The sequence below is a fragment of the Pelodiscus sinensis genome, chromosome 19 (assembly GCF_049634645.1).
Source record: "Pelodiscus sinensis isolate JC-2024 chromosome 19, ASM4963464v1, whole genome shotgun sequence".
Taxonomy (NCBI): Eukaryota; Metazoa; Chordata; order Testudines; family Trionychidae; genus Pelodiscus; species Pelodiscus sinensis.
The window spans coordinates 4198259-4219010 of NC_134729.1; the positions used below are offsets into that span (position 1 = coordinate 4198259).

A 20752-nucleotide genomic window follows, 5' to 3' on the forward strand; every position below is an offset into this window, starting at 1 on the left:
CGGGACATGGGGGGGACACAGAATGGGGGGCTGCTGTAGAGTGGGGGGCCCTGCTGAGCCAAGGTGCGGACTCCGGGACATGGGGGGGACACAGAATGGGGGGCTGCTGTAGAGTGGGGGGCCCTGCTGAGCCAAGGTGCAGACTCCAAGACTTGGGGGGGACACAGAATGGGGGGCTGCTGTAGAGTGGGGGACCCTGCTGAGCCAAGGTGCAGACTCCAAGACTTGGGGGGGACACAGAATGGGGGGCTGCTGTAGAGTGGGGGGCCCTGCTGAGTCAAGGTGCAGACTCTGGGATATGGGGGGGACACAGAATGGGGGGCTGCTGTAGAGTGGGGGGCCCTGCTGAGTCAAGGTGCAGACTCTGGGACATGGGGGGACACAGAATGGGGGGCTGCTGTAGCGTGGGGGGCTCGTGCCACCATGGCTGGGGAGGGACAGAGCCAGGGGGGATGTGTCTGGGGCTGGACACACTGAGAGGGGGCCCCATTCGCACCCCTGGGCCCACAGCTCGCCGGGGCTAACATCTGGCCATTCTGCACCCCCCCCCCCCGGCATAGGCCAGTGGCCCCCACCCCGGAGGGGGTTTCCAGCGCCAGGAGGCAGCTCCCTGCCAGCTCCGCCCTGGCTGGGTTGTTTTGACAGCCAGAGTCGGGGCGGGTGGGGAGGGCAGTGGGGACAGGCTGGGCTCGCCCCGCAAAGCCTCCCTCTTGGGCGCGGTGGCAGGAGCTCACTGCACACAAACAGCCACGTGCTGCAAGCGGGACAGGCCAGGGTGCAAGCCAACGGCAGCCTCCCCTGGGGACTTGCCCCCGCATGCGAATGGCTCCCCCTCCCCCCCAGTGCCTGTGGATGGGGCCACAACAGGCTCCCCATGTAGTCAAATGTCCACGCCCCTTCCAGAAGCCCCGCCTCCCTGGGCTGCCAGGACGGGATATGCTGGGTGTTTGGCTGCTGATCTTTGCCGGGACATGGCCAGGAGTCCAGGGCTCCCCTCCAGTATCCCAGAGGGCTTTGCAAAATGCACACCAGGCCTGGGGCCGGCCCAAGCCCACATCGACCCCATTTGGAGTGAGATCGGGGCTGTGTGCGGAGCCAGCTCAGGCTAGCCTGGGTTATGAGGAAGGCTCTTTCCCTCCCTGCTCCCAGAATGCAGCCACCTCTGGGGTGGGGCAACATCTAAGGGCGGCTACCCACAGCGAAGGGACGAGAAAGCCAGTGAAGAGCTGGACGAGGTTCGGAGGGGGGCTAGGATCTCCAACCCTGACCTCCCCCCAAGCTCATCTGAAATGCCGCCCAGCAGCCCTCCTGCTGCCTACACTGTGGGGTCAGCCCTGCCTGCAAGGGGGCAGCGCTTCCTACCGAGCCAATGCCCTGCTCCCAGCTACACAGCGGCCCCTAGTCACCGTCCAGCCCTGGCCTAGCCTGACCCTGCCGCCGCAGCCAAGACAGATTTGACCTTGCAGCTGCCTGCACCCCAAACTTCACCTGCTTCTGTCCTGTCACACGGCCTGGCCCCAGCCCATCCGAGGCTGGGAAAGGCTCATAAACCGGCTCCTAGGAGCTGATAAGGGGACTGATTACCTGTCCCTCCAGCCCATTGGCCAGGAGCACCCATAAAGCTCCCAAGGCCCTGGACTTTCACCCCCCCGAACCCACTGGGAGGGCACAGGTCAGCCGTGTGTTCTCAGATAGGCAGGGGGAGGGGCAGGGGCTGGCCAGGACAGCTTGTGGGTTGGAGGCAGGGTGCAGAGCATGACACCTGGAGGTCACTGGCTCAAACTCAGCCCCATGATGCCAGGGACTCCCCTCTCCCCCCAGTTTCCATCACAGCCCCTGTATTGGCTCCCAGGCCAAGCAGCACGAACGGCCGGGGCACGAAGCCCAAACTCCCCGCTGGAGAGAAAGGACCCTCATAAGAATGATGCTCAAATCTTACTCCACCCCCAAATCCCCCCCCAGTAGAGTCTTGACCCCCCCCCCCCAAATCAGAGAAGTGCCGGAGACACCAATGGACCCACTAGGGACTTGGCTCTTGCTATTAGATGGGAGGGAGCCAGAGGCCACGGTGATGGGCAGCAGCAGCATAAGACCCCAATCCTGCAGATAAACACGCGACCTAGGTCTCCGGGGGGGCATTGTCCCAGCTCTGAGCTCCCAGGAGCAGATTTGCTGGTGCTTTGGGTAAGAGCAGAGGGAACAGTCCCCGTATCCTGGCCAAAGGCCAACACGGTGGAGGTGGGGCGGGGAACATCCCCCCCGCCCCCCAGCAGCCTCATGGGCTGCTTGCATCTTCCTCCGGAGCAATCGGTCCTGGAGACAGAGACGCCGGGCAAGAGGCTCTGAGCCACTCTATTTTCTGCCGCAGCTGCGCAGCGTTGCTGTGAGCAGCTCCTGCCAGCCACCCCAGAAGTGGCCGCATTTTGCCAGCGGGGTGGGTGGGGCAGGCAGGGGGAGCCCCACAGGGCATTCGAACTGGAGCCTGAGAGGGATTCTCTCCTCCCTCCCGTGGCGTGCAGGTAAACAGTGGCCAAGGGTGAGGTCACTGTGTTTATGTGGAGTCTAGGTGCTTCCTACACACCCCGCCTCCTGCCAGCATGGCCCTGCCCTGCCCTGGGATGGCAGCAAGACAGGAGTCTTTTCACAGGCTGCTCCACCAGCCGGGGGCAGGTTTGCATCAGACGCTGCTCGTGCAGCCTGGTCGTCCGCCCAGCGGGCTGAGAACGGCCCAACTCATGTCACGCATGGGGGGGGGGCTGGCGGACTCACCCGTGAGCTGGTTGAAGCCCACCTGGCGCAGGGCGTACGTGGCGTTGGTGTGGTAGTTGAGCAGCACGAAGAGGGCGTATTTCTCCTCGTAGAGCTGGGTCCCCCGGATGACGCGCAGGCTGCGCAGGGGCAGGTCCGTGAAGATATTCATGGCAATGAGGACGTAGCCCGTCACTTCCCGGATGGTCTGCGGAGCAGGGGAGGAAAACGCCGTGAGCGCCCACCGTGCCCAGACCGCTCCAGCCCTCTCAGCCGGGGTCTGCCCCTGCCCGGCCCCATCCAGGACCCAGGACAGACAAAGGGCGGCTCGTTCACAGGGCTGGGTCGTGGAACAGACACCCAGGTTACTTGAACACTGCGTGAGGATGTGGTTGCCTCATCTCAAAAGAGATCACTTGGCGCTGGAAAAAGTTCAGAAAGGGGCAACAGAAATGATGAGGGGATTGGAACGGCCACCATATGAAGAGAGATTAAAAAGACGGGGAGTTTTCAGCCTAGAAAAGAGGAGACCAAGGGGAGATATAATAGAGGTCTATAAACTCATGACAGGTGTGGAGAAAGGGAAGAAGGAAAAGTTACTGACTTGCCTGCATAACATAAGAACCAGAGGGCACCACAGAAATGAATAGCTAGCAGGTTTAAAACAAACAAAAGGAAGTTTTTCTTCATGTAACTCACAGTCAACCTGTGGAACTCCTTGCCAGAGGATGTTGTGAAGGCTAGGACTTTAATTGGGTTCAAAAAAGACCTAGATCCATTCATAGAGGTCAGGTCCATCCCTGGGTATGTCAGGATGGTGTCCCTAGCCTGTTTGTCAGAGGCTGGGAACAGGTGACAGGGGAGGGATCACTTGATGAGTCCCTGTTTGGTTCACTCCCTCTGGGGCACCTGGCGTTGGCCACTGTGGGCAGACAGGACACTGGCCTAGATGGACCTTTGGTCTGACCCAGTGTGGCTGCTCTTATGGTTGTTTTCAGTGCTTGGGAAAGGTGCTGCCAACCTCTGTGTATTGACAGAGCAGGGAGAAAGTCCTCTGCAGGCCCATGTGAAGGCACGCCCGTGTGAACGCACGCTGGTGTGAACGCACGCCCACCACCACATCTGAGCAGCCTGCAATGGCCCCCTTCATGCTGCAGCCAGCTCTGGTTGGTTTCATTCTCCAGTCAGCAGCTGGGAAAGGGACTCAGGGCTCTACCAGCTTAAGGCCTTGTCCACCCTTGCGGGGGGGCGCGTTGCACCAAAAGATCCAGGAATTCACCTGTTTCCTGCTTCCGGGGCCCAGCTCTGTGGGTCAATAAAAGGAGAGGCAGAGGATGCCCTTCAGGGCACAGGGGTGTCCCACACTCTCCGGTCTCTGCGCTCTGAACCTGGCGCTGCCTCTCCCCGCGGGGGAGCCCCGGTCCAACCGTGAGAGCCTTGGAATTCCCTCCCCTCCCACTTGTGCGATCCCCGTGTCGGAGTGACTGCCAGCACCGGAGAGGGATTCGCACGTGGGTCCGTGGTTGCACACGCACGTGCCCAGAAGTTTGGCTGTGCACTCTCCCAATCCCACGATGCCCCAGCAACCCGCACCTGGCTTGATTCCCCTTGGGGCAGTTTAGAGTCAGAGGCTCTGCTCCTCTGACCAGGGACTTGCTCCTGGGTAGGGCAAGCGAGGGACGGAGGAGAAAGAAAAGTGCCCTTTCACCCACAGCACCCCCTCCGCCACCTGGCCGCGCCCCTCCCCCACGGCCAGGTGGCACTGCCCCTTCCCCATACCTCCCTGATACCTCCCATGCCTCCTGGGCTGGGGCTGGCTGTTTCGCATGGCTCCGGGGGGCCGTACCCTTCCCCCGGCCGCTCACCTGCAGGAAGGACAGGTTCTGGTTGTGGTCTATGAGCACGATCTCCAGGTTGCCCATGACGATCTCGCAGTGGTTGTACATCTTGTACAGCGTCTGGTACTGGTGCTGGGCGTCGCCCGTCACGCTCAGCCCGTTCAGGGTCCCCGCGCACACTGCAGGGAGGAGAGCGCAGGCGTGAGCGCCACGCAAGGGCTAAGCTCGCGCCCGCCCGCGTCACCCCCCGCCTGCCTGGCTGCGGGGGGCCGCCTGGCAGCACCCGGGGGCCAAACACTGTTGCAACAAGTGTTCTCTTTGGCACCAGGCCTGGCTGGTCCTTCACACACGGCAGCGGGGGGAGCTGGCTGGGCCGCTTTTGCGCACACACCCCCAGCCTCCTTCCCTGGCTGCCTTCCAGCGGATACTCCTGGCCAGGCCCTTTCTGGGCCCTGGCCAACCAGCCAAGAGACCCAGCCCCACCCTCCTGCAGGTAAACAAGTGACAAGTGGTGCCCTTCCCCTTCCCGCAGCCACAATACCTCCATTGTGACACAGCTGGGGGGGGTGGCGCTTGGGACATGGCCCAGGGGCAGCTGATGCCAGCAGGCGACTGGAGGGAGACCCAAACCCGCCTGCCCCCTGTGCTGCCTCCGGAGACCGTCCCAGCACACCAGGGCCTGTGCCAGGCCATCTCTGCCCCCGGCCCTCACCACCGTCCACCCCGGGCACCAGCGTAGACATCCAGGACCCCTGGGTTCAGTTCCCAAGTTGGCCACAAACTAGGCCAGGTCCCGGCCTCCCTGGATCCAACCTCCCCGGCTTTGGGGTGGGATTGCAGGTGGGTTCCCCGGCATGGCCTGTGCCCCTCACCCTGGGGCCAGGCTGCAGAGGGGCAAGAGTCTCAAATCCCGCGAGTCCCCCCCCCCCCCCCCCCCCCCCCCCGGGAGGCCAAACCGGCTGGGGCACTTCTTGTGTAAGGGAGCAAACAACCAACCTGCCCGGCCCGCCCTGAGGGGGAGGCGCTGCCAGACAGTGTCACGCCCGCCACGCAGCAGCCCAGGCCCTGTTCCTAGCGTGGGCAGGGTAGTGTGGCTAATGGTTAGCGCTGGAGCTGGGAGCCAAACCTAGCTCTTAGGGCGACAGCATCAAAGGAAAGTCCAGGCACCCCCACATCCCATAATTATTGTGGATTAATTATTACAATGTTCCCCCCAAGCGACTGCCCCCTCCTTCCCCTCCCCCATCACTGCCCCTCAACCACTGCCCCTTTCCTCATCACCCCTCCCTGACTGAACTTTCCATCATCTCTGGCAGACCCCGCAAAGGTCAGATGCCGAACACCCCCCCCCCCGGCACAGAAGAATCGGCCCTTTGGGACGGGCCCGGGCGGCCCTGGCAGCTCCAGGGAGGGGGCAGGGGACGCACAGGGGCCTCATTGTGCCCGGCCCGGCAGGATGTAGCCGCCTCACAGATTCGGGGCGTATCTGCTCCTCGGGCTCCGAGGGGCCCTTTGTGCGGCTGAGGGAAAAGGGGGGGGGGTAAAGGGCCCCAGGCATGTTCTGCCCTTACAATAGGGGATTAACTGTGGGGACGGGTGCTGCCCTGCTCCCCGTCCGCAGCCACCGCCTGGAACGGCTCCGGCCCAGCAGCTCGTGGGGCGGCTGCCCCCTTCCGTGTGATTCCTGAAGCCCCCTCACACTCCTGGAGGGCTCCCTGCTCTGCCTGCCCCTCCTGGGGGGTGTAATCCCTGCCCCCCCTTCAATTTACACTGGGGGGCAGCCCTGGCCCCCTCCGAGAGAGGGGCAACCTCACTGGGAATCTGAGACACTCCCCCCCCCCCCCCAATTTGTGCCCCTGCACCTGGAGGGCTCAGGAGAAGACCCTCCCCTCCTGGACGCGTGGCCAGGCTGGGGGCAGATCCTGCAAACCGCTTTGTGCTTCTGCTGCCCCCAGCAACCCCACCCTAGAGCCCTGCAGCAGCCCCCTCCTGTAGCTCCCCCCAAGGCTCCAAGCAGCAGGTCCCTCCCCCAGCCCAAGCACTGCCCCAACCGCCAACAGCCTGCCACTATTCAACACCCCATTCACCCCGTTCTAGCCCCACAGGCCAGGGCGGTGCTCACTAGCTCGGGGACAACCCCCCTGCCCTCCGGTGTCCAGAGCCAGGATCAGCCAAGGAGCCGTTCCCTCCCCACATCCCCCCTTGCCTCCCTTGCCTCCAAAGCCCAGGTCCAGACAGGAGGTTTGGGGCACGACACAGGCCCATCAGCCAGACAGCACCCGGCCCTTCCTGCCCGATAAAGGGCTGGGGGAGTCGTGCGGGGGGAGAGGGGTCCACGAGCCACACTCCTGGCTTCCCCGGCCAGCTCAGCGCCGCCAGCTCCCTCTCCCCCTCCGAGTCCTTCCTGCGGCCCCCACGGCCCCTTCCAAGGCCAGTACCCGGGGCCAGACGTGACTCAGGCCGCGAGTGTTCAATAGGGTCTTTGTCTCGGGGCTGAGATAAGGGTCCCGGCCCCCAGCCCCTAGGAGAGCAGGGGAGGTTTGGCACCGGAGAGGCCGGGACGGGTGGGGCAGAGGCCGGATTGAGCTTGGCGCAGGTGCGAGCCGCGTGGGAAAAGGGGCAGGAGGGCTGGTCCCCTCTAGGGGGCGCCGGCTCCGATCCGGACCCAGAGCGGCGATGGGCTGGCTCAGGGGGGCAGGGAATAGGGGCCGGGATCTGTCCCCCTCTAGGGGTTGCTGGCTCCTTTCCAGCCCCACGGCAGGGAGCGCCTGGGCCGTCTGCAGGACGCTGGCTCTGATCCCCGGGCTGGCTCGCTGTGCGGGGGAGGGAATGGGACCTCTCTCCTCTATGGGGAGGGGGGCCGGTGCAGATGGGGCAGGAAGGGCCAGAACCCCGGTTGCTGCCCCCCCTCCCCTGCATGCAGCTGGTGTTTTAACCCTTTGTGCTCTGGAGACCTCGTAACCCTTTGTTGGATCCCTCTCCAGGCTGTTCCGCCGCCCCCAGCCCCCCACCGAGGGGGCCCCGGGGAAGGAGGCGCCTTTAACTGGGCTCTAGTGGCTCCAGCTTGGGGATGGGGGACCCCCTCCAACTGGACGGGGGATGGGCCGCCATGAGTGACCGCAGCAGCAACCCCCCCACCCCGGGCAGCTGGGCAGGGCCGCGGGAGCTATTTTGGTGGGAGTTTATAAAAAGATTCCCAGCCGCGTTCCAGGCTGGGGCCCGCGAGGCCTGGCCCATGGGGAGGGGGCAGGACAGAGTCAGTCCTCAGGGAGCTGCCAGCCACAGACAGAGACCCCCCCCCGGGGACAGACAGACAGACTGGCCCTGCCTCACAGGTTCACCCCCCAGGGCCTTGGCACCCCCTGCCCTCCGTTAAAGGGGCAGCTAGCACAGACTGCAGCTCCCCAGCCCCGGCAGAGACCTGTTGCCTGGTAGTCGTCCCCCAGGTCCTCAAACCTCTCCCTCCCCCTCCCCCGGCAACTCCCCACCTATCCTGGGGACCCCACTCCCCAAGGGGGGCAGGCAAGAGCAGCCAGAAACACACACAGCGCCCCCGCCACCAGTGACACTGAATGACTCACTGGACTGAATGGAGAGATCTGGACCCCCTGGGAGGCCATTCAATGGTTGCCAGACAAGCTCCCCCCACCCATCACACAGAAATAAGTGTGTGTGTGTGGGGGGGGGGGGCGGCAGCTCCAGCCCCTGCAGCTGGCAGTGCAGAGCTCAGATGCCTGGGTTTGTCCCCATCTCCAGCAGAGCAGTGGAGTCTAGTGGTTAGAGCGGGGGTGCTGGAAACCAGGATGCCTGGGTTCTGTCCCCATCTCCAGCAGGGCAGTGGAGTCTAGTGGTTAGAGCAGGGGTGCTGGAAACCAGGATGCCTGGGTTCTGTCCCCATCTCCAGCAGGGCAGTGGAGTCTAGTGGCTAGAGCGGGGGGCAGTGCTGGAAACCAGGATGCCTGGGTTTCATCCCCATGTCCAGCAGGGTAGTGGAGTCTAGTGGCTAGAGAGGGGGTGGGGGTGCTGGAAACCAGGATGCCTGGGTTCTGTCCCTATCTCCAGCAGGGCAGTGGAGTCTAGTGGCTAGAGGGGGGGGGTGCTGGAAACCAGGATGCCTGGGTTTCATCCCCATGTCCAGCAGGGCAGTGGAGTCTAGTGGCTAGAGGGGGGGGGGTGCTGGAAACCAGGATGCCTGGGTTCTGTCCCTATCTCCAGCAGGGCAGTGGAGTCTAGTGGCTAGAGGGGGGGGGGTGTGCTGGAAACCAGGATGCCTGGGTTCTGTCCCCATCTCCAGCAGGGCAGTGGAGTCTAGTGGCTAGAGGGGGGGGGTGCGCTGGAAACCAGGATGCCTGGGTTCTGTCCCCATCTCCAGCAGGGCAGTGGAGTCTAGTGGCTAGAGTGCGGGGGGGGGGGTGTTGCTAGAAACCAGGATACCTGCGATCTGCCCCCAGCTCATGGACTCTACCTACCCCCATTGTAAACTGCTCCAAGCAGCCACAGCTGTCGCCCCGGCACAGACCAAGGGGACCAGTGGCTAAGGCCCCATCACCCATCTGCCCCCCACAAGCAGCTGAATGAACCCAGCCCATCTGGCCCCAACAATTCACAGGAACCGGGAACCGCACAAGGAAGTTCAAGAGCCTTGAAGTGCCAAGACCCCTCCCTGGGTTAATCATCAGCCTCCCCACCCCTCTGGTCTGGGATACACAGAGCAATAATCAATGGCGGGCTCAGGGTTTGGGGGGTGCTTGACTAGGCCCTGGAATGTAGCCCCCCCCCCCCCGCTCCTCCAGCCCTATTGATTCCCTTCACTCCTGACCTGCAGCCCTTCCCCCGCCTCTATTTCAGCCTTTGCCCTCCCCGAAGCAGGCCGGAGTCGGGAGCTGAACAATGTTTGATTTGATGACGCGGAGGAAACCCGCCCACCTTGCGCCCACCCCTGCTGGGGCGACGCGGATGGATCGGGGCCCTGGCAGCTGACCCGGCTCCAGGCCTGATCAAAGATCCCAAGGAAGCCGGGGGAGGGGGACCCGGGTCCCTTGAGGTTGGCTCCACTCCAGAGACGGCTGCTCCTGGGGGCCGGGAACAGAGGGGCTTTCTCTGGAAATAAAGGCAAGAGCCAGGAAAGCCGCTCAATCATTAACTGGACACACAAAGGGGCCGAGTCTCCTTCCCGTCCCCAGCCAGGCCCAGCCCTGGGCTGGGGGGTCTTTTGGGCTGCCTCCCCCCAAACTCCCTGCCTGCCCTCCCTCCCGCAAGAACTTGCAAGCCCTCAGCAGGTGCATGCTTCTGGCCATCCCCGAGCACCGGGCGGGGCCCCACTGCTTTTCCTGCATGGGCTGAACACTAGGAAAAGGCCAGTCCATAGCCTACTGGCCATCCTCCGCCTCGTTAAAGGGAAGGGGAAACTGAGGCATGGCACGAGGCAGGGACTCACCCAACGGTGCGTGCATCAGGAAAAGAACCCAGGAGTCCTGATTCACCCTTAGCAGGGTGCAAATAAATCCCATTGTCTGCAGAGCCCCGACACCACAACTCCTGCGGGAATCACGACCCCCCCTCCCTTCCCAGAACCACAAAAAGACCCCAGGCGTCCTGACTCCCAACCCCTGTGCTTTAACGCCCGAGGTTCCTCTCCCCTCTCAGAGCTCAGGAAAAGAGCCAGGAGTCCAAGTTCCCAAGCTCCTTGGTCCCCTGGCCACTGGCCCACAGGGAAAGCACCCGCCTCCCCGCTCAGGCCAAGACGCTGGCGAAAAGGGAGAAGCCAAGAGTGCAGAGAGCAGGAAGTGAATTCAAAGTTTGGCTCCATTCAGTGGGCTGGGAGGAGGAGTCATTTGTAACATCAGCTCACCAAGCACCAGCCCCGAATGGCTATGGGGGGACTAGAGCTGATGGAGGGAGTCAACTGAGGCAAACTATCCCCCCGTCCCTGCTGCTGCATGCAGGGGATTCAGGCAGGTGAAATTGACGCTTCCCTCTTGGACCTCTGGTGGGAGCAAAGGCAGCCAGAGGTCGAACTGGGGCAGCAGAAAAGAGGACAAGGAGGCCTGGGGTAGGGCACTGTGGTCTGGGGAGGGATCCCAAGCAGAGGCAGAGGCTGCAGGGCTGATGCCTTCGATTGACAGATGGGTTCAGGCAAGGTGGAGCTGGCAGCAGACACCCCCCCAACCAGTGTTCTCTGCAAGCTGAGCACTTGGGCGGCCGCCCAGGACAGATTCAAATGCTGCCCAGCTGACTAGCAGAGCGCCCACAGCCGGCAGCCTGCGTTTCTATGGGTGGTGCACATCGGCACGAGTCAGTGCACAGAATAAAATGTATTCTGCGCACGGATGGAGAAGATTAGAGGGAACCCTGCCCCCAGCTGGGGCCTGCTCCTGGACTCTCCTCACACCCAGTGGGCCCCAAAGTGAGATGATGAGCCTGCAGCCAAGGGCAAGGTCCCCCACAGTCTCCCCTCCCCCAGCACAGGGCAAGCTCAAGCCATAGGCACTTCCTTGGGTCCTTTCCCTGGACAGGACAGGTGAGGTCTCCAGCCAGCAGATGCAGAAGTTCTTGGCCGGGGACTGAGGCCTGTTGCCCGGTGCTGGGGGGTCACTGAGCCCTGGCTACTTCCCCTTCGATCACTCCCCACCCCCAGACCACGAGCATTGGAGTCATCACATGTGTGATCTTCGCCCGTGCTGCCCTGCCCTGGTGCCAGCCACGTCGGGCTGGGCCGGGTTCTGATCCCATCCGGCAAGTCCTCCGCCGCTGGGCGATTGGGGGCAGGGCCTCTGGGGGACCCCAGCTGTCAGCGGCTCTCGCTGACACCCTGCCCACCGGCCTCCTGTGGGCAGTGAATGTTCCCTCCAGCCCCGCCAGAGCAGAGACCCCTTGTCACCGCGCCCGGGTGGCGGTGATGGACGGGAGCTCGAGCTGCCGGGTGTTATCGGCGAGCAGCGTAGGCTGGGAATGCACCGGGCAGCTGAAGCATTCGGGAGCACTGCTGCTGTCGGCGACACACCGGGCGGGTGTCCAGAGACCTCCAGAGGAGCCAGGCGCACAGGGAACACCCGGGAGAGCAGCCGGGCCAGAGCAGGAAAGGACCAGGGCTGGATGCAAGGAAGCGGGCGGCCTTGTGGGTGTAGCCCTGGCAAATAACTCGGCTCTTTTGCCCTGTCTGATGGGGCAATTGGCTCCTTGCAACAGCCCCGGTGACCTGCCTGGCAGGAGCCAGGGAGCTGTGAGCCCCTGGTAGTATTGCCGCCACGTTGTACAAATGCCCTGACCCCCTGCTGTACCCCCACCAGAGCCCCCTTTCGTGGGGGGGGGGGGTTAAAAGGAGGAAGCTGCGCAAGGAAGGGAGAAGCCAACAAAAACAGAGGAAACTGAGGCACAAAGGTGGGACGTGACTGGCAGAGAGGCGGTAGAAGAGGGGGAAATAGAACCCAGGAGCCCTCTCCCCTGCTCTAACCACCAGACGCCACTCCCCTCCCAGAGCCAGGCACAGAACCCAGGCGTCCTGTCCCCCAGCCAGCAGTCAGGCTGCCATGGGGCGGGGGGGGGGGGGCTGAGTTGCCGACAGCCCCGGGCAGCCAGGCAGGGGGTCCTGACCCTGTGCCCCCTCCAGCTCCATGGCTGTCAAGGCTACACAATGCAGAGCCTTTATCCGCTCGCCCCGCCTGGGCGTGGGGCTGGCTTTTCATTCCGAGGCTCTGGCCCATTAGGGGCTTTGGAAAAAAAAAATCTTGCGACCAGCCAGGAACAAAAGAGCTACAGACAGAAAACACCATGTCCTGGCCCCAGATAAAGCCCGGGCGCTGGGCCGGGGGGGGCTCCTGGCTTGGGCTCTGAGCCGCTGAACAAAAAGCAGATAAAGGCCTGGAAAAAGAAAGCGGGGAGGGCAGGGAGCTGGCCCGGCTCTGTGCTGGGATGCCGCACACCCCCACGCAGCCCGTCACACCCTGCACGGGCAGGCGGCTGCCCAACACCACACGAGAGCCCGGCGCGATGCCGATTGGACCGGCCCACCGCGTCACCTGACCCGGGTTCTGCCCCGGCCCACAGATCTGCCCCCGCGCCTGTCCTGCCTCCATTGTCCCCGGGCTCCGGACCTCCACGCTCCTGCCTCAGTGGCCCTGTGCGAACCCCTGCCCACCTGCCTTGCCTAGGGCGACCGGGGCAGGAGCCTTCTCGTGCTGCGAGGCTGGCAGGGCCCGAAATGGCCCGACACCAATCTCAGCTGGGCCCCAACGCCTGCAATGAAGCAGAATTGGTCTCCCAGTACGTGTGGGACATTTACAGAACCAGGCTGGACTCTCGCCGCCTTTGAAATCTGCCTGGGGCGGCTCCGCGGGGCAGGAACCCGCACCCAGGGTGTTTGCCCTCCGGTTAGTCACCTCGCTGGGCTGTTTTCCTCGCCGGGCTTCACAGCCTGGGTTGGGCCGTCACGTCTGGGCTGCCTCTTGGAGCCAAAAGGCGAGGCTGGAGTCAGAAAGAGCCCATGAAGGCGGGCGGGGGGCATGAGGAAAGCCAGGGGAAGCAGGGGACACTTAACCGCAGAGCCCGTAGAGCGGGGGTGGGGAGCCTTTTGTGGGTTGGGGGCCGCTGACCCCTAGAAAAATCAATCAGGGGTTGCACACAAGTGAGAAGCAAAAAAAACCACAACAACCCACAAACCCCTGACTGAGGCACATCAGAACTTAGGGGGCCCCTGCCAGTGGGGCAGCTGGAATGCCAATGCAGGTTCCCCATTGCTGTGGGGGGCCCTGAGGCTTGGGGGCTGGATCCAGGCATGCTGGGGGCCATACCCAGCCTTTGGTCCTTAGGTTCTCCACCCTGCCGTAGAGTCTTAACCGTATGGGGCTACAGAGCATCACCCTGCCCGGCAGCAGAACCATCCCCCACATGGGGGGAGGGATAGCTCAGTGGTTTGAGCATTGGCCTGCTAAACCCAGGGTTGTGAGTTCAATCCTTGCAGAGGCCATTTGGGGCATACATTTGTCAGGGATGGTACTTGGTCCAGGCAGGGGGCTGGACTTGATGACCTTTCAAGGTCCCTTCCAGATCTAGGAGATAGGCAATCTCCATAATTTAATTTAAATGATCACTCGTTGAGACCACAGCTCTATAACCATACGGTCACCACCCAGGCAGTCAGAAAGCCCCATGGCACGGGGCCCTGGATAGACTGGCCCCGGGTCCATAGGGAGACCAGGCCTGCTGGAAATCCAGCCCAAGCCTCTGGCGTCCCAACCCAATGTTTTAACCATAGCCCGTCCTTCCTCTCCATTTCCAGCTGGCTCATGGCTGCTTACTGGAGCAGCTCCTGTGTGGAGCGGTTGTAGGAAATGGCGCAACTGCACAACATCTGCAGCCGCGGCAGCTCCCCGGCACAGTACCAAAATAAAGCAAGGAACCGCAAGAACCCGCGGAATGTGACAGGAGCATTTTTAGAGGGCTGCTGTCAAGGCTGGGAGGCCTAAAATTAGAGCAGCCAGCTGGGCCTGGGAGCACAGGTGCTTCCCAGCCCCACACTCAGCTCCCTCCTCCCAGCTGGGAGGAGAGTGAAACTGACAAAAAGTTTGGCTCCTCTTGGCCTCATCCAGGATCCAGCATCGTGGCAAGAACGGGGCCAATGGGGAAGGTGCGTCAGAGGGAGGGACTGGGATCGCAGGGGAAGCGAGGGCCGTGGGCTGGATTCCTTGCACTGATGCCGGGGAGGAAGTTATCACAAATGGAAAAAAGAGTCGGCACAAGAGGGCTGAGGATGTTAGAGATGGGAATGGCCTATTGCAGCATCCCGTGCTCCCCTCCCTCGCCCTCAGTGAACAGAGAGCATGCCCCATGCTAGGACATGACAAAGGACGCCAGTCCTAGGGAAGGATCCACCTATGTTTGTCATGAAATTGCTGGAGCACTCAGCTGCTCCCACTTTTCACGAGCGGCACTCACACTCGGGCGGGACAGACCCGGCTGCACCCCAAGCAAAGGAGCTAGGAACCACCCAGCCTGACCGGTCGCCCTGCAGCAAATCTGAGACAGAACACGGGCTCTGCAACCCAGGAGACATGAATAACCACGGCTCCGTCGCCGAGCGCTCGTGGGAATCCCCTGTGAAAAGCCGTCATCGTGCGCTGGCCTCCTCCTCCTCCAGAGATTCTCCAGGACTCCTGGGTCCCTGCCGTGGACAATGTTCCCCATTAGAATGTCAGACCCCCTCCTGGAGAACACTCCTCCTCAGGAGTCCTTCCACTGACAGGCTAGTGGGAAACTGAGGCAGGGGGTTGCCTAAAGCCATACAGCGAAAGCCAGACCTGGGAGTAGAACCTTGAGTCCCAGCTCTCATCACTAGGCCCTGTGCCCCGCCCAGGGCTGGCAGCGGAAGCCAGGTGCTCTGCTTGCAAGGCAGGACACCACCTTGGTTGGGTGATGACTCAGCCAGAGGCTCATTAAGAAACTGAGCCAGCTGGCTGGGGATGATACGCTCTTACATGCAGCAGCCCGGCGTTACTTTCAGTCCCTCCCCCCCCCCCCCCCCGGAAACGCTGCCCTTTCCCCCCCTCCGAGCAGCCCAGTGCCTGCCAGGAGGTCCCCATGGCGTGTTGCTTTCAGGTGGCTTTGCACCGCCCCCCTGCCCTAGAGCCGCTCAGACCCGCATGCTTAGAGAGCCCCCAAAACCGGCTATGGGGGCTCTACAGGAAAGATTCAGTTCAGAACAATCCAGCCAACCTGCGCCTGCCGTGGGGCGCAAGGCCAGGGCATCACAGCAACGGAGGCAGCTCCCTACGTCTTCTAAGGCCTCCATATGGCTCGCTGGGAGCTGCCCCCAGGATGGTAAGAGAACCAGGTCGGCAGACCTGGCAGGCCACTGTGACCAAGAGCTCAGGGCAGGGAGTCTGACCCAGCAACTCACTTCCATACATGGGGGGATGCTGCTTCTTCCCCTCCATACACAGGGAACCAACTGCAGGGGCTGGAAACCATCCCCCAGACTGGTCCCTAGCAGCCAGATCAGAGCCCAGGCTGGCTCCCGGGACCATGAGCTGGCAGGGTGGACGAGACCCATTATAATCTTCACCCCAATAGTTTGCCCTGGTGTTGCCATCCAAGGATCTGAGCCCCCTTCAGCACGAACCAATCAGCCCTGCAAGAGAGAATCAGCGCTCCTCCCCCTGTCATGTGGGGAAACTGAGGCACGGAGCCGGAGGAGGGGAACAATATGCCCACCCTACCCACCCCCTCTGTCACAGGACGTCATTGGGCGCGTGGGTGAGGCATCATTGCCGGCGTGGCAGAGAAGCCGGGTAAGATGGGGGCTCTTTTGAGAGGGTGGCAAAGCGCTAGGTCCCAGCGTCACTCTCAGAGTGAATTGTTCCCGCTGGCCATATGCACGGCTCAGCTGGGAATAAACCCACTGCTCTTTGCACCCTAGGCCCGCCCAGTTGTTTTGTTGCTGATTTCACCAGCCCACGGAAGAGTTTTGAAAGTGCCCCACCCACCAGCGAAACGGCCTTCCCGCCCCACAAACACACGCAACAGGTGCCCAGGGAGCGGGCGGATGGCCGGGCGCCAGGAAACGTTGGCCGTTCAAATAGCACCTTTAATTCCAAGTGCCTTAACTTGCCAAAGCCTGTTCATCAAGTGTACTCAAGAGAGAGGCCCCGCGGAGAGACCTAGAACTTGTAAAGCAAGATACCAAACAGCCCCAGACTTGGCCCTCCCTGCCCGGCCTTATCTGCAAGCATCTCGCTTTCCCGCAGCCGGGTGCACATTCCGACTCGGCCTCTCGGGAAAGAAACCCGAGGCTCTCCCGCATGCTCCCGTGTCTCGTTAATTTCTCCTGCTTAAACCCATAGGGGCTGTGATCTTTGTTGGGGGGGAAAGAAATGCGGAGGGGGGGGGATCCTCCGGGCCCTGACCCTGAGGCAGGGCCATACCAGCACAGACATGATGGTCAGGCCAGGGGCTTGACGTGGCACCTGGCAGATCAGCCTCCTTCCCGCAACCCCCAGAAATCAAAGTCACAAAGAGCCACCCCGGCAGCTGAAGGCAGAGGCGCCGCAAGCGCGAGGCTGATGATTCTCTTCCAAAGCCGTAACCAGTACAGTCCCGCCCCGGCACCCTGCGGTTAGTCCCGCACCTGACTCCCCTAGGAGCAGGCACCTGAATCCCTTTGAGACTTGGGGCCCTGATACTGCCATGAGCTCAGAGACCCAAGAAATTCACTCCAGGAAGGGTTCATGCGGGGGGGGGGGGGGGAGGTCAGACCAAGGCCAGTCCTGGGTAAAAGTGGCTAGTGACTCGGGGGGGCTGGTCACACCCTGCTGCAGCTCGTCGGCAGGTCCCCTCCCATCGGCTCCCTAGGCCACGACCTCCGGGCCTGACCTCTGCAAGGCACTTGCCCACGGTGCCTGTAACCTCCGGTACCAGTGCAGAGTCCAGCCCCCTGCTTCCCGGGAGTAACCTCTGGGCCAGATCCACACCCGCTGGGGGGCTGCCCGGCCCGGGGCCTGTGAGACCCCCTGTCCCGCCCTGCGCTCCCCAGACCCCTGCAAAACACCCAGCGCTAAACTCTGCCCCGGAGCAGGTGGGGGGGGAGGGGTAGTTCTGGTGCCTGTGGGGTGGGGGCAGGGACGGTCGCCCAAAGGGGCATGAGGGGGAATTACGATTTTGGGGGGGTTCGGGGGGGCCCTCTTGGGGCTCTGCCCCTCGGTAGAGCAGGTTCAAAAGCGGAGCCTGAAGCGCGAGTGACACCCGGGATACAAACACCCCCCCGCTGTGCCCGGCTCCGGAGCGACTCCGAAGCTCGCTCCTGCCTTGACTTACCCGCCTGGGAGGCCACGAGCTCCGGGCGCCAGAACAGGACCACGAGCCAGCAGGGGAACCCCGCCGGGAGCAGGATCCTCCGCATTTCTCAGCCGGGGCAGGCAGCCCGGACGGGCTAGGACATGCCGGGCAGAGGCAGCCGCCACCTGATCCCCGCTGGGGCAGGGAGAGGGGCTGGGCCGGGCCAGGCGGCGCCTCTGGCGGCCGGTGCCTCGGTCCGCGTCGGCAGCCCCGCTCCCGTGTCGCCTGCCCGGGCAGCCGCTTTGATCCGCGCTCGGGACACCCGCAGCTGCTGGAGCGGGTACAAACACACACACTCTTCATTCAGGAGTAGCTGCGCCGGCCGCTCATTGGCTGCCCGCCCCAGCCAATCAGAGACGGACCAGCTGAGGGGTGGCGGGGGACTGGGTCTGAGCCCCCTTGTGCCCCCACCCCTCGCCCCCTGGGCTGGGCAGGGCTCAGCCAGTCGCTGATCGTCGGGCAGGTTCCGGCTGCACCAGCCACTGGGTCTCTGCCCCAGGCAGCTTACAATGCCCCAGGCATGGGTCAGAGAAGAGATCCCGCCCTGCGTCCCTCAGCTCCTACCAGACAGTGCGGGGCCTACCTGGCATTGAAATCTCCAACTCCCGTGAGGATCTGGCCCCGGGGGCAGAGACAGGAAATGAACCCAGGTGTCCAAGTGGGGAAATAACCCTATACCCTTTGGCGGGGGAGGCAGACACAGCGGTGGAGGGGGGGCATCACAAGGGAGCATCAGAATTAGAACTCACGTACCCCAGCTACGAGCCTGGGGGCCAACCACGGGCCCATGCCCCTATCTTGCCCCTGCACTCCTTAGCGGGCCTCGCCTCGGCTTCCCACCCGCGTTTTGTTTCTGCAGTTGGCACATGCCACCCCCAAGCTCTGCTCTGCACCTGTCCCTGGTCGCTTGGCCAGTCCAAAACTTCTGCTCCCGCCCATCATCAGCTGCAGAGCACTGCACATCTACAGCTGGGCGCACGTCTACAGCTGGGCGCACGGGCATTGTGGACAGCTGGGGGGGGGCACGTTACAGATTCCAGAGTGGGTGGGGGGAACAATGGCCGCAGTCAGGCGCAGGCCTGAGAGGAAATGAGCTCAGAGATGGAGGCGGGAGGGGAGCTGGGTCGTCAGCAGCATGACGCACTCCTGGTGGGCGCCGGCAACTCCGCACCAGCCCCATGGCGGGCATGGAGCCAGCTCAGCAGCCTGGCAGAGCTCTTCAGGCAGCCCCCCCCCACATTACCAACATCCCCTCCGGAGAGTGGCGACTTGCCCCATTCAGTCCTTGGCACCCAGCCCAGGAAGTCTTAGGGGGCAGGGCCCATCTTTGTGTTTATACAGCACGAAGTCCCGTGACTGGCAGCCCTGGTCTGTGGCTAGATTGCGGGGGGCAGAGCAGGGCTAGCTGCGACCATAATAGACCTATTAAACAGCCTGCAGAACCCAGCACAGCGAGGGGTGGGTTAGTGAGTCGGGCACCAAGAGCTGTTACCATAATGCACCTAATATGAAGAACTGGTTTCAGCCCAACCGCTTCTTTTCATATGGGCCAATATCGGCCATTTTCGGGGACCATTTTCTAATCTCCTTCATGTTCAAGTAGGGACTTAGAGGTGAAAAGCCCCAGGAATCCCTGAGCAATAGGGCCTTGTAGCCCCCCCCCCCCACACCACTTCACTCTTTGCCATAGGGAGTTAGGGACAGTGGAAACACACCTGGTTATTTTTACCCCTTTTTAATCAGAGACTCATGTAGTCAGTCATTGGCCCCAGGTGAATTCTTGGCCCCGGTGAGTTGTTGTGGCAGAGAGTTCCACAGGCCAATCACACACTTTGTTGCCTTTTGTCCCTAGGTCACGAGAGAAAGTAAACAAAGGTTCCCGACAGCCCTTCTCTGCTATCATTTTCAGTCCCTGTGTCCTCTTGGCCAGGGCAGCAGTAAACAGACCCAAACCTTTTCTTTTTCAGGCCTCTAGGGTGGCTCTCTCCTTTCCCAAAGCTGCTGGAGCCTCCAGGAGACAGGACCCCAAACACGCCCCTAAAATTACCAGCCTGGTTGATCAGGATTTGGAGCTGAGCCTGCACCTGTTCCAGCTCTAGGGCGCCCCCCGGTGGCCATTTCAGGGACTTTCTCTTTAGGCCTAAGCTCTGGCTGCTGACAAAGACGCAGGCCACTAGGATGTCACATCATCTCCCCGCAACCTCCAGTTCCTTGCTGGGTCCCCAGCAATTCTCCCAGGAAACGGGGCATCAGCCTGGCAGAGCTCTTCAGACAGCCCCCCCCACATTGCCCCCCCCCCCACATTGCCCTCAGGGCTGGTGCAAAGGGGGCCCCGCCCAAAGATGAACTGGAGCACAGGAGTCTGCTCCCATCCTGCCTGCATCCCGGCTGGGCATGTTCTCCAGACACCCAACACTTCTGGGCCTAGGCTGCAGACAGCTATGGGAGGCCAGGCTGGTAGGGCAAGCAGCCAGACCCTGTCCTTAGCGAGAACAGGGGCCCACTTGGGCTGAGCTAGGCCTGCTTTGCTCCACTTGAACCCACTCAGTGCAATAGCACCACTTAGCCAAGCTCACTCCAGGAGCAGACCATGCTGCTAGATGGCACACGAGCTGGGCAAGTCCTCTTGCACCTACACACAGGGCTCTAAGTGCCAAGCTGGAGGAACCCTGGCTCCCGCTGGATACCCATGCACAGCCCATGGGAGACACGCTCCCTGCACGTGCCAACAGCTAAGGGACAGGACCGGTTGCCCAGCTTGTGCGGTTTCTGCAGCGTTGATTATTTAGCAACCAACAACCCTGACAAGGCCTCCCCAAGTCGTCCCGCAACAGCCACACTCTGCAATACACCCTCCACCCCCCAGTCTGCCACAGATGGGCCTTTGGGCCCCCCTGCCAGCCCAAAGGGTTCATTTTATGCTGTGAGGCCCATCCACCAATTGCCATGATCCCAGGCAGGGCCAGCCCCTGGCATGCATTGAGCCCCCCAACAGGATGCAGCAGAGTTCTGTCCTACAGTAACTGCATGCCTCAGTTTCCCTGAGCACTGTACTAATCCCTAGCTCAGGGCTACTCAACACACAGCCCACGGGCTGCCTGTGGCCCACAGCCTGCTTATGGCCCACAATACAATTTGGCTACGTCCAGATTGGCATGGTTTTCCACAAATACTTTTAACGGAAAAGTTTTTCCGTTAAAAGCATTTGCGGGAAAGAGTGTCTAGATTGGCACGGACACTTTTCTGCAAAAGCACTTTTTGTGGAAAAGCGTCCGTGCCAATCTAGACGTGGCTTTGCGCAAGAAAGCCCCAATCACCATCAGGGCTTTTTTGCACAA

At 62.3% G+C, this 20752-nt stretch overlaps 1 protein-coding gene across 1 annotated transcript in view; it reads right to left on the minus strand.

Moving 5' to 3' along the window:
* The window catches only part of ERBB3 (erb-b2 receptor tyrosine kinase 3), a 46765-nt gene extending 29027 nt beyond the window's left edge, over nt 1–17738 (minus strand). Inside the window, exons 1-3 of the mRNA XM_075901916.1 lie at nt 17394–17738; nt 4614–4765; nt 2770–2956 (exon numbers count right to left, since the gene is read on the minus strand). Of these exons, the coding sequence (XP_075758031.1) occupies nt 2770–2956; nt 4614–4765; nt 17394–17478 (424 nt within the window). The 5' untranslated portion in view covers nt 17479–17738. The remainder of the gene's footprint in view (nt 1–2769; nt 2957–4613; nt 4766–17393) is intronic.
* Between the last annotated feature and the right edge of the window lie 3014 nt (nt 17739–20752).